At 46.6% G+C, this 12515-nt stretch overlaps 1 protein-coding gene across 2 annotated transcripts in view; it reads right to left on the bottom strand.

The window, feature by feature from the left end:
- Nucleotides 1-12515, bottom strand: part of LOC141073705 (mitogen-activated protein kinase 14) — a 120985-nt gene that overhangs the window by 91680 nt on the left and 16790 nt on the right. For both annotated transcript variants that reach the window (XM_073561064.1, XM_073561063.1), the window contains exon 2: nt 12327-12456. In XM_073561064.1, the coding sequence (XP_073417165.1) occupies nt 12327-12456 (130 nt within the window). The remainder of the gene's footprint in view (nt 1-12326; nt 12457-12515) is intronic.

Here is a 12515-nt window from a genome sequence, read left to right as displayed (position 1 = left end):
CACATGGCTGACATAATCTTTTGGGGTGGCCGTCTGGAAAGGGGCAACTACAGAGGGCACATTCCCTGTGCTTCTGTTTTCCCGTAGCTTTCCTCCCCTGCGAAAATATACATAAGGGAACACTCCATCAGGGTACATTCACGAAGATCTCTTACCCATGCAGATGAGGCAGGTACCGGATCACGGAGGGAGGCAGGAGGGTCCTTTAGCCGGGAGGAACTTCCGCGGCTTTGTTCACTCGATCGTTTTTTCTTCTGCTGGCCACTCGCATGAGGCTTCGCCACGGCCTCCTTCTGTGGCCGCTCCTGTATCTCGTCCTGCTGCTCTATGGGGGCTTCTGTCGTATCCATCGCTGGGCCTTCAGAAGCACCCCCGCAGCGTTGTCTCCTGCCTTTTAAGGCCTCCCTGTACCCGGGTCAGCAGGGTTCTGGCGCGGCACCTCCCCAGCATCCGAGACCCCCCCCCAGGCTCCGCCTCCCCCCCCCCCCCGCCACGGGCACAGCGCGTCCCCCCGGACAGCCGCGCAGACGCGGCGCACACTGGAAAGCCGGCCGGCACCCGACTTCCGGTTTCGGCGTCCCCGGCCCCGCCCCTTCCGCCATGCGTCAGAGACCGCGGGAGCGCGCGGAACGGAGCCAGCAGGGCGCCCCCGGCTCCGGTGTGCCCGCCGCCCCCATATGCGCCCGCCGACCGGGCGCGACCGCCGACCCGGACTCGCGAGAATGACCGGACCCCGGGGGAGACTCAGGAGGGGCCTGCATACGTACCTGGTGCCCGCACTTTGGAGACGGCTGTCCACCGGACACTATGCTCCACCTGCTCCAACCACAGCCGTGGCGACCTACCCGGCCCCACCGTGGTGCTTCCAGGGACCCCGAACTGGACCGAGGTAGGAGATCCCCCCGCTACCTGAGTCGGTCAGCCGGCCTGGGAATCCCTCGTCGACTCCATGACGGACGATCTGTAGGGAGTCCTGTCCTCTAGGAACTGATGCGTGAGAGAGGTGCCGCCCTTTTTGTATCTGTAGGTTTCCTGTCCCTAAAGGGCGGATCCCCTGGTGCTGTCATGGACGACCGAATAAAAGAACATTTTAATTTTTCTCACAAAAATGTTGCTTTAGCCCCAAATTTTTCACTTTCACCAGGGTAACATGAGAAAATGGGACACAATTTGTTGTGCATTTATGAGTACAGATACCTCATATGTGGTGGAAAACAACTGTTTTGGCACACTTCAGTGCTCAGAAGGAAGGTAACAATATTTTAATTCAGGATAAACATTTTGGCTGGTACAGATTGCGGATGCAATGTTGCATTTGAACAGCCTCAGACATGCCAAAACATCATAATCCCCAGACAAGTGACCCCATTTTGGAAACTACACCTGTTGAATAACTCATCTAGCAATTCACAGAATTGTACATTGGGCTGAGTCATTCCACCCTTCAAGGAATTCATGTATGAGTATTGTGAGCATCTAGATCCCACAGAGGCTTCACAGAAGTTTATAACAATGGGACATGAAAATGAAAGATGTATTTTTCCACAGGAAAGATATAGATAAGTCTTTGTACTGTGTTAGCCAGTAGAAAGATAAATATGAAGATCTGAGAGTCCTCAGTGGTTGATAACTTTTAATGGCTAACTGAAAAGATGGTAACAAATTGCAAGCTTTCAAGACTACTCAGGTCTACTCTTAAGAGACCCAAGATGTGAATGAAGAAACCTGAGTAGTCTAGAAAGCTTGCAATTCGTTACCATATTTTCAGTTAGCCATTAAAAAATATTAACCACTGATGACTCTCAAATCTTTAATTTTTTTCCACAAAAATTTTGCTTTAGCCACAAATTTTTGAATTTTCACAAGAGAAACAGGAGTAACTGGACTACACAATTTGTTGTGCAATTTCCTTTCAGTACAACAATGCCCCATATGTAGGGGGAAACTACTTGTTGGGCACATGGCAGGACTCGGAAAGGAAGGAGCGCCATTTAACTTCTGGAGCGCAAAACTGGCTGGAACAGATTATGGATGTCATGTCACATTTGCTGAGCCCCAGATGTGGCAAGCTAGCAAAAAAAAAAAAAAAAAAAAAACACAATTAACCCCGTTTTCGAATTGATCTAGGGGTAGAGTGAGCACTTTTAACCTTGTCACACAAATTTAAATTTGTCAAACAATTTCTGCTGAACATGGCAATAACCCATATGCGTCTGTACAGAAATACATGCAGCCACAGCTCCGGTCCTGAGTGTCGGCAGCAGTGCCGGGTGTTGATGCGAGACACTGGTGCAAGTATCTCGCATCACACATGGTAGTGTGATCCCGGCCTTAGAGAACAAATCATTGTAGAATAGTTTGAAGACTCCATATACAGAACCCCCAAGTACCAGAATAGCAGACTCCCCCCTTCAAATTATCCCATTTTGAAACTTTCAGCCCTCTGGCAATTTATCTACAGGTGTAGTGACAATTTTGACTCCAAGGGTATTTTTCAGAAAAGCAGCAATGGATGTTGCTCAGTGACAATCTGCCACTGTAGTACCCGTACACTGTAGTGCCCAGATCGTGCTTCTGGAGACATACACCCCATAAATTTAAGCACCACTCCAGTGGTTTTTTTTATTATTACACAGCTGGAGTGGTGCTTTACATGTAATTCCCCTACCCTTATCTCATACTCACCTGTTGTCACCTTCATCCTTTTCCAGCGTTGCTGCAGTTTGTCTTCGGCGAAAAGTGACCTGCTGGCAGCTCCTGTGTGTCATGGAGCACACTGGAGGTCTTTTTTAAATACAGGTATACGAGAGCCTCGTTCTGGCTATTATAAGTTTGCATTGAGTTCTTGTGACATAATTTCTGACTTCCGACCAGTCAGAAGTTACTGACACAAGATGGAGCTGCAGGACCCTAATAAAGTGAAGCCACCGGAAAGTGAGTATAAGACGGGGGGCAGGGGACTTTAACCGGGCACTCATCGTGAAGGAAATGCCAAATATGGTGGCATAAGTGGTTCAGGCACACTGTAAGGCTCAGAAGAAAGAGTAATTTGGATTTGGGAGCGCAGATATTGCTGGATTTCTTTTTTGGGGGAAGCCATAATGCTTTTTCAAAGCCTTTGTGCTACCAGTAGCGTGGAAGACCCCTATATTTCCACTGACAGATGATGGACCTGGGTGGGGACTTTTTTTTGTGGAAGCTTTCATTGAGAACATTTTACATAACGTTTGGGATCCCATTTATCCAGTATAAAACGTTGAACATTTATGTTGGAGATTCCATCTGTTCAGCGGTGTCCTTTACAGAGATGCACAAAACTGTGGCCGATGGCACTCTTATGCACACCTAAAAAGAAAGACACCGGTCAAAGTGCGTCTAGCTGCCTCAATATTATAGGGAATGTCACCTTGGGGTTTCGACTAAATCACGAAATAGTGATTTACGCGGAAACTCTGGGGTAAGTGCTGGGCAGTGGGGAAGCTATGAGATCGGGATGCGGTCAGCACAAAATCGGGGATGCAGCCTGCTGCTTCCCCACTGTCCAGCATTGTGATTACATCTCCCTGCACCATCGCTTCACCTGGAGGAGCTATGGTGAAGGAAGCAGCCATAGCTGTGCTATGCAGCGGGGGTAGGTAAGCAGGGACGTCTCATACTTAATCCCCTTTGTCTTCTTCCAGGGTACCTCACTGTATGCAGGACTTGCACTGTCACCTGGTGCTGTGTGACGTCACGTGACAGTACAGCTTGGCGCCCAGCAAGAATAACAAATTAGTCTGCTATTAACAAAGTGGGGACGGAGGGGAATATTAAATCTGCAATTACAAATAAGAGGAGTGGGGGGTATTAACCGAGATCTGCCACTACAAGGGAGGGATGGAAGGGGTATGTGGACTGCAATTACAAGGGGGGGGGGGGGGGGGTTACATTTTTTGATCGCTCTGGATTCTGATTTTTGGGAGGCAGAATGAACAAAAACCAAGAGTTCAGGAATTGCTTCTTTTTTTTTTTTTATATGCCATCTACCGGGGAGAAGTGATAAGACAGTCTTAGGCTACTTTCACACATCAGGTTTTCGGCGTCAGGCGCGATCCGGCGTCGAGCCGGAACGCCGGATCCAGCAAATGTTTCGTAAAACCGGATGTGACGGATCCGGTTTTCTGCCGGATCCGTCTTTTTCTTGAAAGACAAAACCGGATCCGTCTCATCCGGTTCATCCGTTTTTCTATCCGTTTTTCGACGGATTACGCCGGATCCGGTTTTTAAAATTGACCCTTGTGGCCTTCCGAACGGGATTGGCTACTGGAAAACTATATATAGCATGTTCCTACAGCCCTTCTTTGACAGGTTGTAGAGGAGAAAGTGCAGGTTGGAGAGAAGAGCAAGTTACTGGCGAAGATGGATGTTGTCATTGGAAATATTTTGAAGAATTTGGCGGATTTTATAGCGGAGGCGAATCGTTTGAGGGTGATTGTTCTGGAGAAGGAGAGAGCGAGACAGCAGCGCATCAGGCATCGTAGATGACGTTTGTGGATCCACCCCATCACAGGCAAGAGAATGACGCGTGGGGTCTATTCTACACTCTGCATGGACCTTCGACGAAACCCGGATACATTTTTTGGATATGTTAGGATGAAAATGGAGAATTTTGATTACTTGGTGGAGCGCATTGCACACCTCATAAGAAAAGCGGACACCTATTGCCGCTTCTCTGTTTCACCCGCAGAGCGTCTGATGGTGACCTTAAGGTAAGCCACATTTATTGGATATGCTCGCATCAGAGCACACTTTCACTGCAATCTTGTTGGTGGTAGTTTGTATCTCCAAGTGTTATAGGTCAGTTTTGGTATGTAATGCTGTGATTTAAAACTAATTTATTGTTTTTTTAATTCCCCACAGATTTCTTGCAACTGGAGAATCCCTTTCGTCACTGCATTTCCAGTACAGACTCGGGATTTCCACCATATCTGGAATTGTGAAGTACACATGCCGTGCACTGTGGGACTCCTTAGCTGAAGAGTTTTTACCAGAGCCCACAACAGAGAGGTGGATTGAAATTGCTGACAAGTTTCAACAGATATGTCAGTTTCCAAACTGCTTGGGCGCTGTGGACGGGAAACATATCCGCATTGTAAAGCCAGCTGGATCGGGATCGGAATATTTCAATTACAAGAAATATTTTTCAATTGTCCTCATGGCCATCGCTGACGCGGAATACAAATTTATTGCGGTTGATATTGGGGCCTATGGCTGCTCCAATGACTCTCAAGTTTTCAAACTGTCTGCCATGGGGCGTAAACTGTATGGAAACACCTTCCAGTTCCCACCACCTAGACCGCTGCCGCAAACATCTGGTCCACCTATGCCATTTGTCTGTGTAGGGGATGAAGCCTTCCAGCTGTCAGAACACCTTTTGAAACCGTACTCTAGCAGAGGATTGATAAGACCAAAACGCATTTTTAATTACCGCCTCACAAGAGCAAGAAGAATGATTGAATGTACCTTTGGTATTCTGACAGCCAAATGGCGGGTCCTATTGACTGCGATCAACCTCAAGACAGAAACTGTGGACGAGGTGATCAAAGCGTGCGTGGTACTCCACAATTTTGTTATCTGCAAGGAACCCATTTCCATTGAGGACACCTCTGAAGAAACCACCTTGCAAGATTACCATGACATTACCACTAGAAGTTCTGTGACGGTTTCAGTAATGAGGGACAATTTTGCAATATACTTTATGTCACCTCAAGGCAGAGTACACTGGCAGGATGACAGAGTGTGAAAGATTTGTGCCCTAACCAAACTTGTGTACCTTCTGGACCAACAGTATATACCTTTGCCAACCAAAGTTGGCTATCTTGTCATGGTCTTACTATTTTTACCTTTAGGCCACAGGTGTGTACCTGGTTGTGTTTTATGCAAAGTATTTCACCTTTTAACAAAAGTTGTGTACATTGTTAGGAAATCACCAACAATAAACACAACTTTTTAGGTGAAATACTTTGCTTCAAACACAACCAGGAACACAACTGTGGCAAAAAGCTAAAATTTACCCACAGTTATATACCTAGTTTTGAATACCATTTCACCTTTTAAATACCCTGTATTTAACCTTTTTCGCCGCAGAAAGAAATGACAGACAACCAGTGTAAAATAATTTAACTTTTATTGAAAAATGTTTTTTTTAGTAAACTTTTTTAAAATTTTAATCAACTTGTTTAATAAAGCTTTGAAACCATAAAACTGGTCATTTTTATTTAAATACACACATTATAAATCTGTGTAGTGTGTGGTGGAAATACTGCTGGAGGGGCTGCGGGACACTTCGACACTGGGAGTGTGGAGAGAGGACTGGGATCGTGGTGGGGAAGGAACAGTTAGAGGTGAAGGTGTGGAAAAAACTACAGAATGGGTGGACATGTGGGAAGCAGAAGAGGTGGTGGGTGGTGGAGTGGAGGGTTGGGCAGGGACTGTAGGAGCAGATGATGTTGATGGCAAGTTGTATGGGGAAGGAGTTTGGTACGGGGCAGGTTGCTGGAAGTGGGGAGATGTCTGGTACGGGGCAGGTTGCTGGAAGTGGGGAGATGTCTGGTACGGGGCAGGTTGCTGGAAGTGGGGAGATGTCTGGTACTGGGGAGGTTGCAGGTGCTGGGGAGGTTGCTGGTGCTGGGGAGGTTGCTGGTGCTGGGGAGGTTGCTGGTGCTGGGGAGGTTGCTGGTGCTGGGGAGGTTGCTGGTGCTGGGGAGGTTGCTGGTGCTGGGGAGGTTGCTGGTGCTGGGGAGGTTGCTGGTATGTAATAGGAGGGGGAGGATGGAAAGTGGCTGGAGGGGGTGTAGATGTAATAGGAGGGGGAGGATGGAAAGTGGCTGGAGGGGGTGTAGATGTAATAGGAGGGGGAGGATGGAAAGTGGCTGGAGGGGGTGCAGGTGGAGGAACTACTGTGGTGGGAGGAGGAGGTTGGGAGGTAACTTGCTGGAGAGCAGCGTGGCATGAATGCATTACATGCATCTGCTGGGCAGGAGAGAGCGTTTCCATGCGCTCCACAACAGACCTGAAAAAGGTGTGGTTTGGCGAAGATCTTGCTTCTGAATGCATGGTTTGCAGAAGTGTCTTCACCTCCAGAATGCTGGAGTTGATCTGCTGATAGCCTGCGGAGATTTGCTCTGACAAGACTTTTAGACAGTTCTGGAAAGATGCATTCAGATGCAAGAACTCTGGCGCATAAGTCTTTTCCTGACCCCTCTGCCGCTGCCGCCCAGTACCCGCAGGTGTACTAGAGGTGGCAGGGGCAGAAGGGTGGGGTAAAGGGAAAGCGATCTCCTCACCAGCAGCTTCATGTAATGTAGGCAGCCACGATGCTCCTGTGCTGGTGGATGGGACAGATGGGTCGAATGTGTGGGAAGGCTGGGAAGGTGCAGATGTACCGGGGCGGTCGAAGTGTCCCTCGGTGCCGGTCTCCTCAGGGATCGCCTCAGAAGGGTCCAATCGTGCAGGCTCCCGAGTGCTGCTCACCGTGCTGTGGAATAAAGAGGAAAAAAAACAATTAAAATACTGACATGGTATGGCCCTGGCTGAAAAAAAAAATTTACATCTAACATTTTTTTTCACATGTGGTGTGTAATATTTACCTTCTAGTGACCATTGTTTCCCGGAGGAACGACAGGGCTTCTGCGTACTTGTACTTGCTCCTGCGTCCTCCAGATCCACTCGGGGCCCGCATCTCTTTATTGAACTCATTCTTGAAACGATCCCTCACAGACCGCCACCGATTCACAATTCTGTTCCCTGAAACGAGAAAGGACAAAGTGGTTAGTATACAACATCAGTGTTTCCCAAACTCCAGTCCTCATGGTCCCCAGGGGTCATGTTTTCAGGATTTCCATAGTAAATAGAAATCCTGAACACATGATCCGTGGGGACCACGAGGACTGGAGTTCGGGAAACACTGGTTTACATCAAGCAACCGGTACTGTATATACTTACGCTCTTTAATCTGGGCCCGAACATCGAGGTCCTCCCAGCGGCCCACAAGGAGCGAACAGATTTCCTCCCAGAGTCGTCGGGTAACGATAAGGTCAGCGTGGCGGCGGTCAGCTATATTCCAGAGCGGCTCCCTTTCTCTGACGAGATCGATGAGGTGGTCCACATCGAGTCCTCCATCCTCACCGTCAGAGTCGGGAGCACGCTGTGAAGGCTGTTAAAGAAAAAGACAAAAATAACATAATTAGCCTCCACAAAAGAAATGAAATAAAAAGTGCAAAAAAACAAAGCAAAAATATTTATACTTACACGCTGGTGACCGCCGCGTTGCTGTCGCCGACGACCCTGGGAGGCACTGCGAGGACCTCTTGGCCGAGCACCAGATTGGGAAGACTAGAGAAGAAAACAAAAAATGTTATGTCTTTGGATGTAGGCATTTGTTTGCTGTGTGTGGTCTGCAGAACATTGTTTTCTATGTGTTGTGTGTAGTGTGATGTTGTGTTTCTGCGTTTGATGCAAAAAACTTACCAATTGTGAGCCCACTCCAAGTGTCTGTCCACCCCTTCCTTCTTCTTCTGGGAGCTCCTCTTCATCTTGTGAATCCTGTTTTGAAATAAAAGGCAATGAATAGACATATATTACAGAGATGATGGATTTTGGAAATAAAAACTTACCGTCAAACGCTGACGATGCGAGGGAGGGCTCCCAGAAGATGATGTGCTGTCTTCCTGGTGGCCACACTCCATGCCTGTGGGTGGTGTTCCACCTGCTGCCATTGCTGCTGCTGCTGCATCTATTGGGCGGCTGTTGAATAAAGAGAAACAAAGGGCCAATGAATATCTTGATATTCAATAGCCCTAGTTTAGATGAATGGGGGATTTGATAATTACCGTCTCTCATCTGCTGCTGGCCTCCCCTCCTCAGCATGTTCCATTTGCTGCTCCATTTGGGGTGGTGGTGGTGCTGATGGTGCTGCAGTGGTCTCCTGCCTTCTCCTGCTGCGCTTGGTTGCTTTCTTGGGTGGCATGTTGGGTGTGGCTGTGGGTCCCACTGTCTTGCTTTTATATATGTCTTGTGGGCAGAGCTACTGAGCATGCTCAGACCAAAAAAACCGGATCCGGCGCATTGCGGCGCTCATAGGCTTTCATTGTGTGAAAAAGCCGGACGCGCCGGATCCGGCGTGTCCGGCTTTTACGCCGGAGACAAAAAACGTTACAGTAGCCGTTTTTTCCAGACGCCGGATCGCGACACATTGCCGGATCCGGCGAAAACCGGATGAAACGCATGGCCATCCGGCGCGATCCGGCGCAAATGCAAGTCAATGGGGGGGAAACCGGATCCGGCATTGCATTTCGCCGGATCCGGTTTCTGTCAAAAGCGCCGGATCGCGCCTGACGGCGAAAACCTGATGTGTGAAAGAGGCCTTATTCTTCAGGTACGTACGATTACAGCGATTCCACATTTACATTATTTTTTTGTTTTGCTACTTTTAGACAATAAAAAACAAATTTTTATAGAAAAAAATTTGCTACTGCATAGCCATTTTCTATTTTTCCATTTACAGAACCGTACGGTGGCTTATTTTTTTGGGAAACAAGATGACGTTTTCAGCTATAACATTTTTCGTTACATTTAATTTTTTTATAACGTTTTTATTCCACTTTTTTTTTATGAAAAAGCAGTTTTTAGCCACGTTTTTAATTTATTATTTACAGTGTTCACTAAAGGGGTTGACCTGTGACAGTTTTATAAATTGGAAGTTCTGGACATGGCGATACCAAAATGTATACTTTTGTTTATTTTTACATACCGTATATACTCAAATATAAGCCGAGATTTTCTGCCCATTTTTGTGGGCTGAAAGTCCCCCTCTCGGCTTATATTCGAGTCATATACACCGGGGGGGTCGGAGGGGGAGGGCGGGGGTGTCAGGTCATACTTACCCGTCCTGACGCTGTCTCCTGAGCCCCCAGCTTCTCCGCGCTCTCTCTTCCTGCCTTCAGCAGTCACGTGGTACCGCTCATTAAAACTCATGAATATGCGCATATTCATGAGTTTTAATGAGCGGCATCACATGATCGCTGAACGCAGGAAGAGAGAGCGCGGAGAAGCTGGGGGCTCAAGAGACAGCGTCAGGACGGGTAAGTATAGCGATACTCACCTGTCCTGCGTCCATGGCTGCTTGCTGCTGTCATCCGTCAGTGACTTCAGACAGCAGAGGGCGCGGTGACGTGATTAGTGCGCGCCGCGCCCCCTGCAGTCTGAACGTCACTGACAGATGACGTGGCAGATAGCGGTGAGCAGCCATGGATGTAGGACAGGTGAATATCTGACACCCAGCGACAGAGAGGTGAGTATGTCATTTTTTTTATTTTTACATGCAGCAGCAGCGGCAGCACATGGGGGAATAATCTAAGGAGCTTCTTATGGGGTCAGCATATGGGGGAATAATCTATGGAGCTTCTTCTGGGGTCAGCATATGGGGGAATAATCTATGGAGCTTCTTCTGGGGTCAGCATATGGGGGAATAATCTAAGGAGCTTCTTCTGGGGTCAGCATATGGGGGAATAATCTAAGGAGCTTCTTCTGGGGTCAGCATATGGGGGAATAATCTAAGGAGCTTCTTATGGGGTCAGCATATGGGGGAATAATCTAAGGAGCTTCTTATGGGGTCAGCATATGGGGGAATAATCTAAGGAGCTTCTTATGGGGTCAGCATATGGGGGAATAATCTAAGGAGCTTCTTATGGGGTCAGCATATGGGGGAATAATCTAAGGAGCTTCTTATAGGGTCAGCATATGGGGGAATCATCTAAGGAGCTTCTTATGGGGTCAGCATATGGGGGAATCATCTATGGAGCTTCTTAGGGGGCAGCATATGGGGGAATAATCTATGGAGCATCTTCTGGGGACACAATATGGGGGAATAATCTATGGAGCATTTCCCACCCTAGGCTTATACGCGAGTCAATAAGTTTTCCCAGTTTTTTGTGGCAAAATTAGGGGGGTCAGCTTATACTCGAGCATATACGGTAAATATATTTATTTAATGGTATAATCTTTCTTTTTCTTTGTTTTGTGAATTTTTTTTTTTTTTTTTTTTACTTTACTTAGTCCCTCTATGGGGCTTTGGCTTTTATTACTCTCATCACTGAAATAAAGTATTGCAGTACATGCGTACTGCAATGCATTACACCTGTCAGTGTTACACTCACAAAACCCCTTTTGGACCATGGTCCCAGGAATAAGCCTTACATTTTAGCAAAGTTCAAATTGGAGTTCCAGTCTTGTCTCCCTCGTTAACAGAATTAGTAGAATTACTGGGACACACCTCAATTTTCTAAACCCCTGACCCAGTTATATATCTGTCCGCAATCTAGCAACCTGAAACCCTGTAACAAGGCATATAGTAAGAGGCTGAATGACAACCAGGACTTGTAAGATGAGACTTAGAAAGAGGTGGAGGAGTCGTATTTCTCCTCTGTAGATAGTGCTAAAGACTTCTTGATCTGGGTAAAATGCACTAAGGTTATTGCTTTCGCACTTTTATGTTTTTTTCCTTGACTTATTCCAAGAACCATAATTTTTTATTTTTAAAGTTGGCAGATATGAGCTCTTGTTTTATGCAGGACAGGCTGATATAAAATAACATACTTGAAAAGTTACTTGGCTAAGTTTTGCTGTTTCAATACAATCAGTATTTTAAATCAGCAGGAAATTATAAATACAGGACTACTGGCCTTATGCATCCCAGTCCTGCCCAACACTGATTAGCAGCTCTCTGTGGCTATACAATGTACACAGAATGCTGTGATTTGAGTGGGGGTTGTATACAGTCTTACAACTGAGCTCTGCTAGAAATACAGCAGAGAAAACTGACTCTGCATAGCTCCTGTATACTAAACTAAGTGATACAGCCCGGAATCAGGGTTTCTGTCCCTACATCAGATTACATAGCAACAAACTGCTGACAGGTCCCCCTTTAATGTGGAAACATTTCAGTACATCTTCTTTGTGTAGCTGTATAGATGCATGGACTGAGAAATGATATATGCACTTAATGTAAGACCATTTGGCTATCATCATCCTCTAAGGAAGCAATTATAAGGTGGCCAGTGTCCTACATACTTGTCCGAAGTGCCCATTTTACTCTTACTTCAGGAACAACTGATATTGATGCAACATTATTTCCTTTTTTGTTTCTGCATGAAAAGTTATAAATAAACGTGTGGTCATGCCCATCTAAATTCAAAGCACTGCATACAATAGATTACATACAATAGGCTAAATGTGCTAAATGTACATACAATAGGCTAAATGTGACCCACAAAAAGAAAAAAACTCACATTTTCATGCTTCATATGCTTAAGCAGACGAAGTTCTCTGTAGGTACGCTTGGCATGGATGATAGACTGAAACGGCCGGGAGAGTTTTTTAACGGCAACACGCTGTTCTGTCTTAGTATCGTAGGCGGAACTAGGTGGGAAAAAAAATTATAAAAACGGTGTTAGCAACACAGAATAAGACTTAAGAGG

The sequence above is a fragment of the Dendrobates tinctorius genome, unplaced genomic scaffold (genome assembly GCF_039654945.1).
Source record: "Dendrobates tinctorius isolate UK_male_01 unplaced genomic scaffold, ASM3965494v1 ptg000312l, whole genome shotgun sequence".
NCBI lineage: Eukaryota > Metazoa > Chordata > Amphibia > Anura > Dendrobatidae > Dendrobates > Dendrobates tinctorius.
Note: the sequence above shows the minus strand (reverse complement) of the source record. Positions and strands in the feature narration are given on the sequence as shown.